The following is a 21,258-nucleotide window of genomic DNA, read 5'->3' on the forward strand; positions in this document are numbered from 1 at the left end:
TGTTTGTATTTCATTCTAAAAAGACTTTTATTTATTTATTTTTAGAAATATACTCTTTAATTGAATCACAGTGAGATACATGGTTACAAAATTGTTCATGATTGAGTTTCAGTTATAGAATGCCCAACACCCTTCATCATGCCCCCAGTTTCCCTCTTGCCTTCCCCCATTCCCTTTTCCATGCCTGCAGACAATCATCATCTTTTCTTCTTCTTCTTCTTCTTCTTCTTCTTCTTCTTCTTCTTCTTCTTCTTCTTCTTCTTCTTCTTCTTCTTCTTCTTCTTCTTCTTCTTCTTCTTCTTCTTCTTCTTCTTCTTCTTCTTCTTCTTTCTTCTTCTTCTTTCTTCTTCTTCTTCTTCCTTCATCTTCTTCTTCCTTCTTCTTCTTTCTTCTTCTTCTTCTTCTTCTTCCTTCTTCTTTCTTCTTCTTTCTTCTTCTTCTTTCTTCTTCTTCTTCTTCCTTCTTCCTTCTTCTTCTTCTTCTTCTTCTTCTTCTTCTTCTTCTTCCTTCTTCTTCTTTCTTCTTCTTCTTCTTCTTCTTCTTCTTCTTCTTCTTCTTCTTCTTCTTCTTCTTCTTCTTCTTCTTCTTCTTCTTCCTCCTTCTTCTCCTTCTCCTTCTTTTTCTCCTTCTTCTCCTCTTCCTCCTCCTCCTTCTCCTCCTCCTTCTCCTCCTTCTTCTCTTCCTTCTCCTCTTCCTCCATTTCTCTTCTTCCTTTCTCCTCCTCCTCCTCCTCCTTCTCCTCTTTTAAAAATAGAGACAGAGTTCATGTAACATAAGTTAAGTTGGAACATAACAGTTCTCTGGCATTCAATAATCCACAATGTGTTTTAGCATTACCTTATTCATGTATTACCAAAATGGTTCATCACACAAGAAAGATTCTACATATTCAGTATCTTTCAGTCCCACTTCTTGCCCTTCATTCCCTTAAAACTGTGAATCTTTTTGTTATTGTTTTTTTGCTTTTTTAAACTTAAAAAAAATTGTATTGAGACCAATGTGAACTACAAGTCTTTCACAATTGTATTTCAGTTACATAGTGACAGGGAATTAGGGCTGTTCCCACCGCAGTGTTGACCTCCTTCCACTAGAGTTTCTGCATGCATCCCATACCTCCACCCATAGCCCTCTAGATTGCTAGTGTAACAGGTTCATCTTGTGTATTGCTTGTTACAGTTTGGGTCTCTTGATTCTACTATTGTTGACATTGGTTTGAGTATTTAGGGCTGACCCTTTATTATTTCCACTTAATGTTCCTGAGACCACTTGTTCCCTGGGTCTCATCCACTTTTTTCTTTACTCAGTTTGTAGGAAGACATATAAATTTAGGCAGTGCAAGATGATTCATATTCTATGATTTTGTATAAAAGGCGGGAGTCCCTATCTAGAAGCTATAAATATAAATAAAATTAAAAGAAGAAAAAAAAAGAAAGGGGCCGGAGAGATAGCATGGAGGTAAAGCGTTTGCCTTTCATGCAGGAGGTCATCGGTTCAAATCCCGGCGTCCCATATGGTCCCCCGTGGCTGCCAGGAGCAATTTCTGAGCCTGGAGCCAGGAATAACCCCTGAGCACAGCCTGGTGTGACCCAAAAACCAAAAAAAAAAAAAAATGGGGGGGCAGATGTGGTAAATTCTTTTTTGGGGGGGGCACACCTGATGACATACAGGGGTTACTCCTGCCTCTGCACTCAGAAATTGCTCTTGGCTTGGGGGACCATATGCGATGCTGGGGGATCGAACCACAGTCTGTCCTAGGTTAGTCGTATGCAAGGCAAATGCCCTACCACTTGTGCCACTGCACCAACCCCAAATTCTTTTTATTTTATTTTATTTTATTTTTCTGTCATTTTTTTTTACTTGTTTTGGTTCTGCTTATAGTAGAAAGATCTTGCTTGGGATAAGAACTCAGATCAAAATAAGGTCACAGAAATCATATAGCTTGTTATTTTTAACCCTAAATGCATCAATAATATAATATGGCAATATATTTTTCTGCATAGACACACTAACTGGGGGAAATCTTATGTATAGAAATAAGTTCTTATCTAATAAGGATAAGAACCCATGATTTTTTTTAAATTTTTTATTTATTTATTTTTTCTTCACAGAATTATTTATGGTACATAGTGACAATGAATGAGGGGCATTCCCACCACCAGTGTTGTCCTCCCTCCACCCCCATTCCCAGCATGCATCCCATATCTCCTTCCTTTCCCCCCCCCCAGAATACTAGTGTAACTTGTCTCCACTTTACAGCTTGTTGTAGATTATCTATCCTGTTGTTGTTTGAGATAAAAAGGATAAGAAAAAAGGAAGAAAAAATTTGGTAGCAACTACCAAAAGAGAAAGAGAAAAAGAAAAAAAATGCACTCGGTTAATAAGAAAAGAAAAAAATCATCAAATAATCATCACAGGAGTGAAAAGGGAAGAGAAAAGTGGAAGAAAAAAGAGAAGGAAAATAAAGTCAAAAACTAACAAATCAAAACAAAACAAGAAAAAGAAGGGATGCTAGAGTGGCAGGGTTTGGCATTCCCTCCACTTTTTTTTCTCCATAGAACCTATGAATTTTATAAGCAGGGCCACCTTCCACTTTGAACAGTCATCATGGGGACTTGACTTAGACCTCATGTGATTGGATAATGATCATCCAACCTGGAGGCCCTAATCCCAACTTTAGAACTGACATGGTTCCAAGCACCAGCACCAGGAATCAAACTTCTCTTGATGGGAGGCCCTAATACAGCTCTGGCATCAACTTCTGCCAGGGTAGATTCATATGACACCCTGACAGCGAAGAAGCAGCCCTTTATCTAAGGATGGATTGCCCTAGCTTACCACCTAAGGGTGAGATGAAAGCAGAAGACCATCCATTCTAGGATCTGTGCAAAAACCAAGATCTCTAATTACAGAAGACTGACCTTTACAACTGTGACTGAGCAGAACCTTTTCGGGACCATAAAGAAAGAACTTAGGGTTTTAACAACTAACGTGCCCAGAATCTGTAGTCAATCTCATGACAGTATGCTTCAAGGGAAGAGACAACCTGTATCTCTTAGGCCAAGGGAATTTCCTTTCTAATTTCCCCACCATTTACTGTGACTATGCAAAAACAAATGAAAAAACAAACCTGCAAATATTGTATGTGTGTGTGTGTGCGCGTGCGTGCGTGCATGTGTGTGCATATGTGTGCGCGCGCGCTATTTGAGTTTTTGGGTTGGCTTCTTTTCAGCTAGCACAACATTGTTAAGCTCTTCAATGTAGAATGCAATTGTGCTTTGTTCTTTCTGATTTGTTCTTTGTGAGCTCAACATTTTGTTTATCCATTCATCCACTTTGAAACTTTGCATTATTTCTATTTTTAGCTGATGTGAATAGTGCTGCTATGAATGTTTTTGTATATTAATTTGAGCAATTATTTCAGGTTTTTGAGTATTTATCTAAGAGTAAAATTTCTGAGACATATGGTAATTCTGTTTTAATATTTTAGAGTCAACTGATGATTTTCTGTATCTGTACCATTTTACACTCCATCAGTATACAAGTTCATTTTCCCCGTGTTCTTGCCAACACTTGTTACTGTCCCTTTTGTATTACTGATAATTATAGTCTTCCTAGTGAATATGAAGTAATATAGCATTGTTACAGTGGCTTTCATTCTTCTAATGGCAAAATACATCTTTTTTACATGCTGGTTGGCCATTCACTTATTTTTTGATAAATGTCTTTTAAAACTCTTCCCTTTCTTTTTTTTGGGGGGAGCACACCCAGTGGTGCTCAGGGGATACTCCTGGCTCTATGCTCAGAAATTGCTCCTGGTTCAGGGGACCATATGGATGCCGTGGATCTAATCCACATCTATCCTGCTTCAGTCGCCTGCAGGGCAAACACTTTATCACTGTGCTACCACTCCGGCCCACTCTTCCCTATTTTTGAATTGAGTTGTCATACTTTTTCCAATATAATTTCTCTAAATATGAAGAACTTTGGTATATCTGATTGACAAAGATTTTCTCCTAGTCAATTGGTCATCTTTCATTCTCCTAATATCTTTTTGAAAAGTTAAAATTTTCATTTTGATGAGCTTCAATTTTTATTTTAATTTATTAATTTTGTGACTTGATTTTTGCCTAATCTGTAATTAACAGTATATATTTTTATTTTTTTCTTCTGTAATGTTCTTACTTTAGCTTTCATGTTTGGCATATGATCCTTTAAGAGTCTCCATTTTCTCCTTTTCTGTGTACTGCAAGAAATATTGAGAGAAACCCAATACCTAAATAAGATCTGTCATTTTTTATATAGTAGATTCAATATTATAATATCAGGTCTTACCAAAGTGATCTATAGAGTTAAAATAATCCCAACAAAGTCTAAGCAGTTTGGTTATTTTTAGATATAGTTAGAAGAATTATGGAATTTATATGATGCAGCAAAGACCTAGAATAGCCGAAAGAGAAGAGTTAATTGAAATTAAAATAGCTGATGTTAATGCTTACTATAAAGCTATACTAATGGAAAGACTGTTACTGATGAAAGACAAGGCATATAGATTCATGCAACAGATTAGAGTACAGAAATAATGCACACAAATGGCCAACTTTTTCAAATAAAGGTGCCAAGGCAATTCATTGAGGGGACGGACTGCATGATTATTACTGAATTTTGTATATTTGTCTTATTTATATATAGTAACTTCACTAAACTTCTACATTTAAAGATGAATTATCTTGGTAGTTCTGTTCTATGTGGATCATAGAGCTTTTGAAAGTGGCTAAGAAAAAATTCTATTGTATTTCTCATTTTCTTTTACTAATTTTGTTAATCTCAATATACAATTGTATCAGGAATTTGTAATAGGCTTCTTTGTTGTTGTTTGCATTTTGTTAGTTTGTTCATTTGTTTGTTTTGGGACTATACCTGGCCATGCTCAGTGGTTTCTCCTAATTCTGCCCAGGAATTACCTCAGGTAGACTTGGGATATCATCACTATATAGGATGCCAGGAATAGAGCCCAATACTCTGGTTTCTCTTCAGATCACATACATCTTTTGCCTTTTACTAAAGGAATAGAGCCCAGGTTGGCTGCGTGCAATGCAAGTGCCTTCCCTGCAATATTATCACTCTGGCTCTAACTTCTTATTTTATACCAAGAGAAACATTTAAAATATTGCCTATAAGTGGGATGCTAAGTGTAAATATTTTAGGATTTTGGGGTCTTTATATAGTATATAAATACATATTTATACATATTTGAAAGTTCATACATAATTGTAACTTAAAAGTTTTTAAGCTGGCTTTTATCATATCATTCTATATAATCTTTAAAAATCTGTTAACATAATTATGAGAAATTTTATATTTTTCTAAAAATTTATCTACCTATATTTTACATTAATTTTTTTTTTTTTTTTTGGTTTTTGGGCCACACCCAGCGTTGCTCGGGGGTTACTCCTGGCTGTCTGCTCAAAAATAACTCCTGGCAGGCACAGGGGACCATATGGGACACCGGGATTTGAACCAGTCACCTTTGGTCCTGGATTAGCTGCTTGCAAGGCAAACGCCGCTGTGCTATCTCTCCGGGCCACATTAATATTTTTGACAGTGCAACATTTTAATTTTCATCACACTCTTTTCTATCATTTCACACTTTTTATAGTGGAAAATAAATGTTTCCATAAGGGAGTAAAGGTGTATTTTTAAGAGTTAAAAAAATGTCATTTGGTGAAGAAATTTAAAGATTGGAACTCTGGACTGTAAATATCTCTGGATAAATTTGTGAAGATTTTTGCCCTCACTCTCTGGACAATTAGGTTTTATTTTGTTTTTTAAAAACTTTATATTAATAAAGTATTGTGGTTTACAACACTATAATGATGATTTCCCATGTACTTATGAAACACCACATCCATTACCAGAGTACTCCCCCCTCCCTTCAGGACATCAGCCACTTTCCCCTTACCAACTCAGTTGTATGGATCAGGTTTCTCATTGTGTTGTCTTTGTAGCTTTATGTAGTGTAGTAATACCACAGCTTCTTGCTCTATTGTGGATGTTAGCTTTTAAATATTGAATCAAATGTCATGGCTTTACAGCGTATTAGCTTATATTTCAAGGCCTAATAACAACACATAAATGGTAGACCCTACATTATTTTCATATTGCATATGATCTTGTTACCCCCTCCCCTGACTTATTATCTTCTCATTATATGTCCTGTTTTTATTTTTATTTCTGTTTTTTCTTTGAGGGCTACATCATAGAAGCTCCAGGCTTTCTGTGCCCAGAAATCACTTTTGGGAGTTGTTGAGGGTTCATATGTGGTGCATGGGATTAAACCAAGATGTAAGGCAAGCTTAATCCCTGTACTGTCTCTCCATTCTTGTGATATGTTTTACACAAGGGTAGCTGACAAAGCTCACTCTCTGTAGAAACCTTTGTCTTGTTCTGCTTGTTCAGGTCATTTGCATTATTGGTTTGAATTTCTTTATAATGGTCTTTATGCTATAGGTGAGTTGGTTAAAACAAGATTAAATAGACTATAAATATTCATGACCAATATTGCAAAATGAAGTGCTTCACAACCCTTGGAAAGAAAGCAGATGCTCTGTCAGTTTGAATGGTAGTTAACACTCTTCTCAGATTTCCTATGATCTATGACCAACTTACATGCAGACCATGTGAGAACATCATTATTAAAAAGTTTTTTTTTTATCATAGATAGCTGTAGCTGTAATTTTTTTTGCTATATACTATTTTATCTAAGATTGGTAAAATACTTATAAAATACTTGAATATTTTCATGTACAGATTTTTGTAAGCTATTTTCGACATTGTAAACAAAGGTATTAGGAGCCATTTAATTGCTTTAAATAAGGAAGTAATACTGTATTTTGCATTTAAGAAAACTTGAGTGGGGCCTAAACAATAGGATAGTGGGTAGGGTATTTGCCTTTTATGCAGCCGACTGGGTTCGGCATCTCATATAGTCCCCTGTGCCTGCCTTGAGTGATTTCTGAGTGTCAAATGAGGACTAACCCTTGAGCACCACTGGGTTTGGCCAAAACAAAACAAAAACAATAAAAATAAATAAACTGAGCATGAAAGTAAAGGAACTTTCTGAAACTCACTGGTATCTCTTAAAGATCTTACTCTATTTTATGTTCTAGCACTTTCTTGAAATTGCTATAAATATTCAGCAAATATTTTTAAGCAGAAATTTTTCTAAATCAGTAATTATTTTTCAGGAGTCATATCAAATCCACTGTGATACTTGGGAGAAAAAAATTGCATGTGTTAGTTGTTATCAGCATTGAGCAAACAAATAAACCAAACCAAATAATATTAAGTAAGTAAGAAATAGTTTTTCATCCTAAAGAACACAGGAGGCAACCATTATGGCATAATAAAGTAATTTTAGGTATTAAGAGTTGTTTCAAATATAAAATTGTAGCCTACAGGAATAAGAAGTGAATAAATAGAAGCCCTTCCTCTGGAGAACTGGTGAATTACTCACAATATTTTTCTTTCTGGCCAAAGTCTAGTTAAATGACATAGATTGCAGAGAGATGGAGTAAGTCTTTTAGCTGTGGGCAGTGTGACTGGCCACGTTCTATTAGTCCTGGTTTAGTATGTCTTAGTGAGTACTTATTTTTGTAATTTAAAAAAAAAAGGGTGGGGTCAGTGAGATAGTTTAAATGGTAATGCGCATGTCTAGTATGTGCTCTTAATATTTTGTTTAATTTAATTTTAGTTTAGACAAGGCCCTGAGTTTGTTTAGTGGCACCTTCTCTCCACTCTGTATCCCCTTTCCCTGCCCATTCCATTCCTGATCCTACAGGATCTTTGGGGGAAGCCCTGTTGGATGAAAGCACCAAGCACCAAATCATCGAGTCCACCTCACTGGACCACTGCGTGTTGCTGGAAGGGTGTGGGCTGGGGACCTCTGAGCAGCTAGGGTCGCCCCTGCTAAAAAGTCAAAATCAGATAGACTCCACAGCTGGTCAGATCTATGGAGACCCTTGGTGCTACCTCAGATTTTGGTGGGGTTAGATCTTCTAATTCTGGGAATGAGAAACTGTTCTAAAAGGCACACATTTAGCCATGTTCCTAGTCTTGCTAAAGAACTTGTCATTTTAAGTGATATAATTCCTGATGAGGTCTAACAGATGGTTTTGGAAATATTCCACTCTAACTACCCTACCTCCCTTATCTACCCTCATTCCCGCAGAGTATGACCCTTGCTCCTAAAACTCATGATCAGTCCTTCCATTACCAATTCTATTGGGCTGAGTTACTGTCAATTAGTATGTTGGGATGTTTGTGCAACTTTGTTTTAGTTCTTGCTTTGCTAATCTTTGGCAGATTATTTTCTTGGAGCTTTAAACTCTTCAGTTGATACATATATATTTTTCTTAAGGTTTGTAAGGACTCCTGAAATGACACTAAGTAAAAGTGATTTTTAACTTGTAAAAGGCCACATAGTTTAAAGTGGGGAACATAAAATTAGTCTTGTATGAACAGAATTAGAGTTCATTCCAATGGTTAGCAAATTGAGCTCTTTTTCCCCCCTAAACTCTCATATTGAGGTTAAAAATGAACTGTTTGGGACTGGAAAAATAGTACAATGGGTAGGCACTTGCCTTGCATGCAGCTGACCCATTTTTGATTCCCAGCATCCAGTATGGCTCCTGAGCCTGTTAGGAATAATTTCTGAGCATAGTGCCAGGAGCAACCCCTGAGCATCACCAACTGTGACCCCAAAACAATAACAAACAAAAAATAGATGTTTTGAAACACTATTTTGATTAGGGTCCTGCAGTGATTACAGGGTCCTTTCTTGGTAAACTTTGACATTTTTATTAATACTTGTCAGAGATTTTCATCAAGTTATTTCACATTTTTCAATTTCTTCACTCTTGTTACTATATCTTTTTTTTTTTTTTTTTTTTTGGTTTTTGGTTTTTGGGCCACACCCGGCAGTGCTCAGGGCTTTCTCCTGGCTGTCTGCTCAGAAATAGCTCCTGGCAGGCTCGGGGGACCATTTGGGACATCGGGATTCGAACCAACCACCTTTGGTCCTGGATCGGCTGCTGCTTGCAAGGCAAACATCGCTGTGCTATCTCTCCGGGCCCATTGTTGCTATATCTTAATATATTTTGTCTTAATATATTTAGAAACATTTTTGTTTCAAGCACCATTCCAGGTAGGAAGGAACATAATTGTGGAACATAATTTTTGTTTGATTGTTTGTTTGGGCCACACCCAGTGACGCTCAGGGGTTACTCCTGGCTATGTGCTCAGAAATCGCTCCTGGCTTGGGGAACCATATGGTATGTTGGGGGATCAAATTGTGGTCTGTCCTAAGTTAGCATGTGCAAGACAGATGCCCTACAGCTTGTGCCACCACTCCGGCCCCCAAAATTGTGGTTTTATGTATTGGAGAATTAGAAACATGTTGAAACCCTAATGTTAATATTGTGAATCACAGCACTTAAAATTAAAAAATAACTAAGGAAAAATGAAATAGAAACAAAAGCATTTTGCTGTGAAAGTAAAGAAAGAAGGAAATAAAGAGAAAATAAAGTAAAAACAAATAGATTTTAAAACTTCAGAATCTCTGGTTAAGGCTACTCCAAGTAGTATTCAGGGACTCCTCTAGCTCTAATCTTCAAGGTCCATTTTGTGTGGAGGATGAGACTGGGGCCTCTTGCTTGTAAAGTCAATGCTTTAGCACCTTGAGCTCTGTCTTTAGCTTATAGATTTAGAATTTTACTAATGCCAGTTATTACACTACATTGAAAATTATTGGCAATTTAATTTTCATTTAATGCCATTAAATTGACGTTTGATATTCAGTTCCATAATTTTATCATTTCTATAATCTTCCCAACTCACTTAATAGTATTCTTGCATTGGAGGCCTCCAACTACTCCCACTCCCATCTATGTCAATACATATTGACATTGGACAGGGGAGAAAAGGCTCCCTCTCAGAACCCAAAGGCAGTTTCTCATTTTTATCTGAATCAAGAATGTGCTCAGGACCACATGTCTTGGCATAGCCAGACATTTTATAGGACACTGAAGAGCAAGTGCAGTGGGCAAAGGGAACCAGGAACGAAGCCATGCCTGGCATGCATGATCACTGGCAAATGGGTTTTAGAAAGGGGGTTGGCCATCTGGGTTAAGTGAGCTCTAGTCAGTTTTCTTTGTCTGTTTTAGGCTCTAGTATTTTCCTTTCCTCTTTAGCAAAATATAAGAATGGGCTAACTTGTTCTCTCTACTTCTCATTTCTGTTAATCTATATGAAGTCTTTGCCTTCAGTATCCTCAGTTCTTTGTGTAAACTTCTTTTCTAAAATCTGGATTCACTAAACCCAGAGATCTTCTATTTAGCCTATTCTGAGTGTTTGATACAGTTGGCTTTTTTTCTGAAAATAGCCACATTTCTGGTCTGTTTCTTTTCTTTGCTTATCTTTTTTTCTTCCCCCACGCAGCTCTTGGATCTCAGCCTATTTCTATCTCATTTTCTCTCTTGGTAATCATATCTAATCTTACTGTTAGAATATATTCTGCTTGAATATTTGTCCCAGAGTTCTATTTCCAGTCTGGATTTCTTCATAGACTATCTGATTTAATATCTGTTCTCTCAGAATATCTAACACTTGGCCTTGAATGAAATGAGTTCCTAATTGTTCCTGTTCCTTCTGAATTTTTGCCCTTGTTGGTTAGTCAACAATTATGTTTCATTAATCAGGCCTAAACTGTGGACTCGTACTCGAGTCCTCATTTCTCTTACATCTCACAGTTTGTCTGTTGTGGCCTTTATTGAAGTTTTTTTTTTTTTTACTGTATATCTAAAATCATTTGACTTCTCAACATTTCCATCACTATTTCTCAGTGCTTACATCGACTGTATTAGTAGGCTCTTAAGGGATTTTTTTTCTTTGTTTCGTTTCACCTCTGCCATATGTTCTCCTCAGCATATAAGCCAGGTAGTATTCCTATAATCTAAATCATAGGTTTCCAAACTTTCAGGCCCCTGGCTCCTTTTTTTTACAAACCATCCTGTGCTAGCTGTCAGCCCACTTCCTTGAAATTACCTTCTTGAATGAACAAACAGAAAGCACCTGCAGTTGCATCCAAGACTACTACATTCCCCCTAGATCATTCAAGCATGCCCTGACTTCAGGAGAGTTCGCCCATTTTGAAATATTGTCCTGAATCAGGATTTCTTAAGCATCTTCACAGCTTCCCCTTTTAGTTATTTGACTCTAACTCAATAATGTTGCTGCTCTGCTCACAACCCTCCATGCCTTCCTTTTCACTCAGTGCTAGAGGTCTGCAAGCTTTGTGTAACACCTTCTTTCCTATCCATAGTCACCCTGCAGAGCTCCATCATATCTCCATTTTCTCCTAGCACACTAATCTAACTCGTTGTATTTATTACATTATTTATTTATTACCTTTTTGAAGGGTGTTGGGAAGGTCTGAACAAAGACAGCAGGAATAAAAGGAAATTCATGACATTTGAAAGAGTAGCCATGACTGCTTTTAGAGTCAGTTTAACATAGATCAAAGGTGCTTTCTGAATGTATCATCACAGCAAATGTATACTGTATGCCACAACATATATATTTTCATACTTGATCATGCCTTGGATATGGGATCAAATCTTAACTTTCCTTGATACCTGAGATGAAAATGTAGGTCAGTCCATCTGTAGATGTAGAATCACAGAGACCATTGATTCAATTGTGCTCAATTGAATCATTTGAATCAATTCCATCCTCGTACCACCACCACCACCTAAGAAAATGTGGCGGTCTCTATAGGCAGAAGAGCTTTACCAACTATAAGAGGTATATGTCTTTAGGAGGAGTCACACAAGTACATCACACAATTTTTTGGACATTTATTTGTTGGTCTTATTTATAACCCCAGAAAATATCAGTGTAATTCCTTTCCTAAAAGCAAGAGTTAGGCTTGTTTTTGGTTTTTTAAGGGGAAGTAATAGGGGAGTATCTCAAAGCACTACTCATGAGGTCTAGGAGCCTTCCCTGGTAATACTAGGTCCAGAAATGCATACTGGATGGTTCAGTGTCATGAACATGGTACTAGGGCCACTAGGGTTCCTCCACCCTGTGGTGCTTTTGGTATCATTTGATGCCAGAGATCAAACTCAAGATTTCCATCCATGCACTCTAGTGCTTTGAACTATGTCCCTATATCCCAAAACAGATGTTTTTGAATTCAGATCTTATATTTCAGTTGCCAGCTAAACCCGTGTAATTGTGGTCATACATCCAAAATCAAGGACAAGTAAGGCCATACTGTTGAACTGAATGGAAAGTGACCTCTTGAAAGAGACCAGATCGATCATTAAGAGCAGAATCTCACCTATTCTATAATTGGATAACTGGATGGACACAGTGTTCTGTGAATAGTAATCACTGTTCCTCACTTACAGGTGTATCTTTGCCACCTTTAATTATCTCTGCCTGATTTAGCCTCTGTGAAACAGAAAAATGGAAGAGTACTTTATGTAATAAGAAAACGGATCACATTTGTATTTAATGACTAGCAGAGGACTGTTAATAAAATTCTGGTTTCTTTTGCTGGCATCTAGTAACTGCTGGTATGAAGACTACTTTGAAATTCACTGTGAATTTCACCTGCCAGTATGGCACACAGATAGAAAATTTCATATTGAAATAGTTTGAGGAGATTTCTTAGAAAAGCTTGAATTTGTCTAAAAGGGCTGTAGACCCAAAGTAATATCTATATTCACTATTAAATGTATGACAATGTGACATAAGGATATGGTGAGGTAATGCATTGCTTTATCTGAGTCTTGTTTGAAATTTATGTGCACTTGATTATGTGTTGACTTTTGTATAGGAATTTGAAAATATAAAATGCCAGCCTTATAGAAATTTTTTTTTTTTTTTTTGCTTTTTGGGCCACACCCTTTGATGCTCAGGGGCTACTCCTGACTATGCGCTCAGAATTGCTCCTTGCTTGGGGACCATTTGGGACGCCAGGGGTCCGTCCTAGGTTAGCACATGCAAAGCAAATACCCTACTGCTTGCGCCACCGCTCTGGTCCCAGTATAGAAAATGTTTAATATAATTATAAACACATATTGAGTTTAGCTAATTTTGTGAAGAACCTTCCTTATCCTTGTAATAGCTAGGATACTTAGAGTTGGAGTTATATAGAGTTAGAGTTATATATGAGTTTGAAAAAATTAATGTGTACTGGTGCATCACAAAAAATAAGCTTGTGTGAATATATATATGTGTGTATACATATATACATATATTTATCTATATAGGATCTCAGCTATATCCTTTTATACTTACATCTTTTATTTCTTTTATACATACACCTTAAATTTATGTGATAAGAGATTGCCTTTATGTGGGCATTTAAGGTAACATATCTCCAGAACACAGGTTCTCTCAGATCACTTTAGAGAGATACACTAGAACCAAACAAGGTTAGAGCTTTTGCTTCCCATCTTTTTCACTTCAGAGTGAGAACAGATGTCGAGGCAACAGAAGTGAAATGATACTTATTTTAGATGTATAAAGAAATAAATTGAGTTTTAAATAAAAAATTTGTTAAGGAGATTTGGAGTTCCAGCATGTAGTTACCACTTTGCTGAAATCTGTTGGATGACTTTAGGAATAAAAATGTATTTGTTCACTTAAAGGCATAATTTGGTTGGTGTTTACATGAGAAGATTGTGTTGACAGTGGTTTATCTGCCTTTTGATACTTGAAAAATTAAAAAGATAGAGCTAAAAGGGTGAGTGGGCAGGATAAAAAGAATTTGGATCTTGCAACAGTGATTTTGAAATTTACAAACACAATATTGCTGATGTGTGTGAGTGTGTGTGTTTTACTCAAGAGGAAGATCATTTGGGACACAGTGTTCAATTTTACATTTCTTGTTTGGCAGTAAATGATTTGCTTACCTCAAATAAATGAAAAGACTCCCCCCCCCCCAAATTAATGCCAACCATGGTTATATTTTGTTCTCTGAAAAACAAAATCTTGGTCATCGGTATATTGGAAAGTACTTTGAAATTTTCTAATACTTGTAAATTACACAAATGACCTTATTTCAGTATTGTTTGCTTAGTCTGCTCATCTTTGCTTGCCTTTAAAAAATTATTTTTAATTTATTTATCAGAGTCCTAAGAACAATTTCATAGTGTTAGTACTAAGGTGTCTGAGGACTGAACTATTTTCAAGATAATAGACATTTAACTCTTTCTGTTGTATATTTAGCATTTCAACAAAGCTATCCTTTGAGCTCTATCTGGATTACTTTGTAATGAGGCACGCAATGTGTGTAGCTCTTAGAGATTGGGCCATAATGTTCTTTAGAGTGAGAACAGAGGAAATCTTTTTTTTTTTTTTTCCCTTGTGAACCAAGTGGAGGGGAATGAGAGAGGGAGCAGTGGGAAGGGAAAGGGTGATATTTTATATATATATAAGCACCATGATTACAAACATGTTTGTAGTTGGGTTTTAGTTATAAAAAGAACACCTCTCTCCCCAGTACAACATTCCCACCACCAATGTCCCCATCTTCCTCCTCCCATACCCTCTGCCTGTATTTGAGACAGGCATTCCACTTCTCTCACTCATTAGCATTGTCATGATAGTTGCTAGAGAGCAATTATGGGAAAGGTCAGTAGTTCTTGGGAACTCTAGACGTTTTTGAACTGAAAGCTTTGGAGATTACCTTCTTTCCAGTGCTTTTCAAACTGTTGGGCCAGCTCCTGGCTTTGTGACTTGAGGGGACACCTCCAAGAGAAAGGGGAAAGTTGAAGGTGGGACTTCAGTTTCCTACCCAGTATCACCAATGGAAGCCAGAGACATTGTTTTTATATGTTCGAGTTTCATTTGCAAATAAATCAGGAAAAAGCCTGTTCTTGAAGACCACTATGAAACTGAATAGTAGATGGTAGTAGAATCCATATTTCAGGTGAGAAACAAGTGTCTAGCTTACTACAAAGAGTAGTGAGTACAATTAGAGCAATAACTATACTAATAACTACTATGACAATGATAGGGAGAAAGAGAAATAAAATGCTTGTTCCAAAGACAGACAGGGACAGGGGGTGGGATGTAAAATCACCCCATGCACTGTATTTCCAACCCTTGGTAAACACGTCTAAAGCAGAGTCATTGCATGAAATAATTCAAACCAGGCTGAGGGTGAAACGTGTAGTCTGGCAACCTTCTATAATCTATCAAGACTGAGCTGCCTACCAGAACTGTTGTTTTATTGAATACAGAGACTACCTCCAGATGGGAGAGTAAGGACAAAATATGGATAGATAGCTCAGGCTATCCAGTACTATTTAAATTTACATGTAAAACAATCTCTGTTTTGGGGGGTAAAACCAAGTTGTAAACAAATAGAAAGGAACCAGAGATGATCTTTTTTTTTGGGAGGGGGGTTTAAACTAAGTTGTAAACAAACAGATACAAAGAAACCAGGAATGATCTGTTTTAAGTAAAATAAGGTAAAAAAAATCTAACAGTTGGGGATGAAGGAAGCGGAGAACATTGATGGCGGAGAAAGTTGCATTGGTGAAGGGTGGTGTACATTTGATGACTAAAACCCAACTATGAACATTTTTGTAACCATGGTACTTAAAGAAATTATTTTGAGGGGGCAAAGCGACAGCACCGTGGTAAAGCATTTGCCTTGCACGCAGCCAACACAGGACAGACCCCGGTTTGATCCCAGCATCTCATATGGTCCCCTGAGCCTGCCAGGAGCAATTTCTGAGTGCAGAGCCAAGAGTAATCCCTAGCACTGCCAGGTGTGACCCCCCCGCCCCCCCCCAAAAAAGAGAAACAAATGGCTAAGAGACTACTGAGATAATTGCAGATAATGTTGGAGCTAACTTTTCTAGCTCCTGTCCAAAATGTCACAGAGACTCTAGAAATCAAGAGAGGTGACGGAATAGTTGTTGTCAGAATCTTGGAGCAAAAGTAGGTGTGTAAAAAAAAAGAAAGAAAAAAAGAAGAAAAAAATGTAGGTGTGATTACCCAGATCAAATCTAATACCTGTAATTTTATTGTAAGTTCTAGACTACTTAAGACTGAATTTTAGTCAAGTACAAAGGTTCAGATGCTATTAGAGTAAGAATAGATTTGATATCAAAGAATGAAAAAAATCAGACTTTGCCTTTTGTATATTCTGTCTCATTTTTAATGTGCTAAATTCAAGGGAAAGGTATAGAATCATAACAATGAACTGAAAAACGGAAATCAGTCATTATTTGGCAACTTGTTCCCTTTCACTTGGTATATGAACTATTTTGAAGGTTTTTATAATGTGCTCTGAGGTATGCATTTAAAATTTCGAATGGTATTAATTATTTTTATAAACACTTATGCTGCCTTAATTTTATCATTAGTATTAAGAGATATTTTATATATTTTAATTTTTTATATGATTCCAGAATTGTTTAGTGTTCTCATACTAGGATCCTGATCATTTAAGCTGAATTTGTTTGCTAGTGTTTAATCTATTTTCATTAGCTAGAGCTGTTATAAGGGAAGACCCCCTGGCAAGAACAGAATTAGTTTAGTAATTTTGCTCATTCATTCATTCATTCACGTGTATATTTAGCACGATGCTTTTTATTTCTGATGTTGCAATTGAACTGCAAATAATGTTCACATCTTCTGAATAAGTCTGTGTCTCCTGTCACACTGAAATCCTCTTGTATAACTTTTTCTTCTAGGTGAGGAATTTTAAATTGGAACAGGAGCAAGAAAAAAACAAAATTTTGTCAGAAGCACTGGAGACCTTAGCCACGGCACATCATGAATTAGAGCAGTCTCTAGTCAAAGGCTCAACACCTCTCAACAGTCTTAGTGAAGACGAGTTCTATGATGCACTGTCGGGTAATACTACTAGCGTTTTCCATTTGTGTCTTTGATGACTTAAAGGCCACCACCTTCATATATCTTCATAGGGTGCTTGTCACCTTAATTTCCTACATTATTACAGCTTCCCAGACTACCTTTTTTTTAAGTTTTGTGTGTGTGTGTGTGTGTGTGTGTGTGTGTGTGTGTGTACATGTGTTTGTTGTTGTTGTGTTATTAAGAAAAGAGTCTGAAAGTTTGGAATAGAAAAGTCCTTACTGAGTTGGCTTATTTTGGCTGAATTCGTCCTTCAAGCCAGAAAGCTCAGATGCTCACATGTTTAAGGATAGCAAACTGGGTAGTGTCTGGTCTCAGAAAGATCTTCAAATTTATAGATAAATGATGACTAAATATGCCAAGTATGACAATAGCCTTGAGGCCAGATCTAACTAAACCAGATAAAAGACAAGGCTTCACTTTGCCTTCAGCATGCATGTCTAAGGACAGTGTAGCACAGCAGCAATGTGCATGGTGTCCAGAGTCAAGCTGTGGGAGTTGAAAGCCTGTCTCTGACATTAGTCAGCTGAATGACCTTGGGCAAGCTCTCTGAGCTCTGATTTACAGTTTGCAGGTATTTATAATGGACATAATTATAGCCTTTATGTCCACAGGTGAATGAAGATTATATGTGGTCATAAGCTTAAATAGTCCCAAGCATAAGGTCTGTTGTATGGTAGGTATTCATAAAATGGAAGATGTATGTAGAAAGTTGAAAATGATTTGCAAGAGGATTTGTGAGTAGACTAATGAGTACTTTTAGTCTTTTAGGAATTTGCTTTAGAATTTTTGAGATAGGTATATGGCCAGGGTAATAGGACACTTGGACACTTGGACCAGCTAGGGTTTGGAGATCACTAGGAGTGAGAGCAACTAATTCACACTTTTGCTTTTATGGTGCTAACCTCTTACACATGCAAGCAAGTATGCTGCCACCAAGCCAAACCACTTCCTTGGCTCTAAGAACAACTAACTTTGTTAATTTATAGAAGGAAATTACATACTAGTTGCATAAATGCTGTTAATTACTGTTTCACTAAATTCGAAGCAGTATACCACAGTGCATGTGGAGTAAAGGATCATACTTGCATTAGGAAATGAAGGAAGTACAATGAGAGGGGTAGGTAATCTAAGAACCAAAGATAACTAGTGAAGTATGTTAAAGAAAATGGTATGATTACATTGGATAAGCAAAACAATGTGGGTAGAGTAATAGAAAACAGATTCATTAGGCAAAATTATCATCAAAAATAGAAACATCAGTAGAAGTTTAATAATGGATAGAAGAAAAATGAATGGTAATTTCCCAATATTAGATTAATTGGAAAAATGACAATAGTGATGATGATATCGCCAGTTACATTTGGTATTTGTGCAAGTGTCTCATATTGGTAAGGGAAAGTAAATATAGGATATAAAAGGGGTATCAGAGTAACCGCAGTTGTTAACATGCTTACAGTATGTGGGAAACGAAGGCGAGATGCATTTTGGTTCCTGACATCTACTCATTTCTACCTTGCATTATTCCCCATATTCCTTCTGTGTGAGACATCCAAAAAGGAATGTCACCAGAGGGATCTTTGAGTTAAACACAATGAATATACAAGAGCCCAGGCACCAAGTTGCTCATCAATTTTTGTTCTTTCTTTACAAAAACAGTTTTTTTAATTTATTGAGAAAATCTTTTATAAGTAATCTAAAAGTATGTATGGTTTTCCTTTGTTTACCCAATTATAGCACACCTTCAAGGTTCTTATTCATAACCAACAGAATCATTTTGACCTTATTTTTAAAAGCATTTGTATAAATAGGTGCATATACATGCATGAGTGTTTTAGTATCATGAATGAAACCAGTTGCTTAATTGTTCTGAACTTTTTCATGTAACAGCTTATCTTAGAAAGCATCCCCAGGGCCGGAGAGATAGCACTGAGGTAGGGCGTTTGCCTTGCATGCAGAAGGATGGTGGTTTGAGTCCCCGCATCCTATATGATCCCCCGAGCCTGCCAGGAGTGATTTCTGAGCATAGAGCCAGGAGTAACCTCTGAACACTGCTAGGTGTGACCCAAAAACCAAAAAAAGGAAAGCATCTCCATCAAAAAGTATTACATATAATAATAGTTCATTCTTTTTGTTTATTCAGTTACCATATTTTCTGGCATAGAAGACAACACCCTACTTTTCCTGTTAAAATATAGGGTTTGGGTTATATTCGCCATATGAAACTACCTCTCTTTTAATGCACGCCAAATAGAAATTAAAAAAACAAGAGAAAAAGAGTAGAACCTGCAAAGGTTAACAGTATATGTTTAATAAAGCTAGACTTTGGAGTGCCAACAATCTTTTACATTTGTCATTTGTAGTGAGTGACTGATTTTGTAATTGTGATCTACATTGAGAGCAGGGAAAGGGAGCTCCTCCAAGAGCAGCTGGCTGGGGTGTAGTGATTAATAGGACATCTAGAGTGAGACAGAGTGCCTCTTCTGTGTCCCATAAAAGCTGAACAGAGGACTGAACACTGGAAAGCTGCATACCCAGCAGCTGGATGAGATGTGGCACTCGGTAACTCAGCTCCTCTGTGTGCCCTGAAAGATTAATCAGGACAAGCAGAGGACTGAGTGATAATGCCTGGCAGCTGGATGGGATGCGGCAGTAAGAGGGGGGTAGATCACTCATCCTAGAAGCTGAACTAAGTTTCAGCATGGCCGTATACTGGTATATAAGATGACCCCCGACTTTTAAGAAGTTTTTTATGGGTTAAAAAGTTATATGCCAGAAAATACAGTTACTTGGTTTTTGTTATTTTTTCTTCCATTTTTATTGATGTTCATTCTATTTAAAGGTTGCATGAATTTTTTATGATTTAGCACAATTTCTTAATTATTCACCTGGGTAGATCTTTTGTAGTTACTGTCATTTTTCTGCTTCTCAGTCATATTTTATATTCATCTCTATGATTGCCTCCTTTGAGAAAGAGATAGAAAAATAGTCCCAGTGTCAGAACTGGCAAATGTCAAGTGCCAGTTCAATTTGGTCTCAGTATTTGCTGCTGCTTTTATTAATGCTGTACTGGAAAGGATCCTCAAGTGGCTTCCAAGGGCCTTGGTTACCCAGCATTTTCAGCCATGACTTTAGGAAATGGAAAAAAGGATGTGAGCATGTGTTTGTCACTGCCTGCCCTGAATGACCGACCCAGGTTTGTCATAATTGCTTGGAACAATGTTGTCTTTCTCTGGCCATTCCTAGTACATCATTCAGTATAATGTACCAAACTGCATTAAAATTAAGAGTCATGGCTGCAAAATTCATTGTGATTCTAAGAGCCATAATCTGGGAACCTCTATTTTCTGACTTCAGTCATCACACATAGACCTCCATTTCTCTGTTTTCATTTGCTTCTGTTACAAAAAAAAAAAAGAAAATATCCCCCATAAATAAGGCCTTCCTCTCTTCCCTTTTTTGGGCACTTATCTCTTCTTGCCTTCTGAACAATATGTGTTGATTTCTTCTCCCACTTATGCTTTCAGCATCTCATTTTTCAAAATATTGGCTAAGAGCCAGGGACAGAGCTCATGCCTAACATGTGCTAGACTTCGAATTTGATGCCTGGCATCATGCCCCATCCAAGCACTGCCATTGTGTCCTTGGAAACCCTTGAGCACCAGCAGGAAGGCTATAATCACTGGAAGTATTCCTATCCTCACCTCAGCACAGCTGGGTGGAGTCCTTATTAAATTTTTTTTAATTGGTTTAAATTCCTGTGATAGTTTTCTGTTGCTCTTTAACAAATTATCATAACTGTGGTTGCTTGAAGATTTATTCTCACAGTTCTGGAAGCCATGGATCATAAAGTCAGAGTATATAAGGTCTCTATACTATGTACCTTCAGGGAGCCTCAAGGAAAGAGTCTATTCCCATAATTTTGGATTCTAGAAATTCCCTGTATTTCTTGAGATTCCATCTTCTAACTTCAAAGCCAGCATTGTAACATTATTATTTCTGTCTCTGATCAGCTTTCTTCCCTCTCATATGTACCCTTGCAGGGGTCGTGTGTCTACCCACATAATCCAGAATATTCCTTTTCTGAATTTTCTCAACTCCAGTCATATATATGGAGGAATTCTACTTTGTAAGGTAGCATCCTAGCTATAGTTCTAGGGATGAGAACAAAATTATAGTGGTGCTGGTAGCAATACCCTGATAAAAAAAAATTCCAAATTTAGTGAATGCATGGTGTTGAGCAGATGTCATTGATATTTCTGTCCTCCCTAAAAATGTGTTCAATGAAAGGAATCAGTAATA

At 37.0% G+C, this 21,258-nt stretch overlaps 1 protein-coding gene across 6 annotated transcripts in view; it reads left to right on the forward strand.

Moving 5' to 3' along the window:
• Window positions 1-21,258, forward strand: part of OSBPL1A (oxysterol binding protein like 1A) — a 455,856-nt gene that overhangs the window by 353,172 nt on the left and 81,426 nt on the right. For 4 of the 6 annotated variants that reach the window (XM_049770012.1, XM_049770013.1, XM_049770015.1 and 1 more), the window contains one exon: window positions 16,776-16,938. The exons of the other annotated variants lie outside the window; for them this stretch is intronic. In XM_049770012.1, coding sequence (XP_049625969.1) covers window positions 16,776-16,938 — 163 coding nt within the window. The remainder of the gene's footprint in view (window positions 1-16,775; window positions 16,939-21,258) is intronic. 6 annotated transcript variants of the gene reach the window in all.

This window comes from Suncus etruscus, chromosome 3 (assembly GCF_024139225.1).
Source record: "Suncus etruscus isolate mSunEtr1 chromosome 3, mSunEtr1.pri.cur, whole genome shotgun sequence".
In the NCBI taxonomy this organism is placed as follows: Eukaryota; Metazoa; Chordata; class Mammalia; order Eulipotyphla; family Soricidae; genus Suncus; species Suncus etruscus.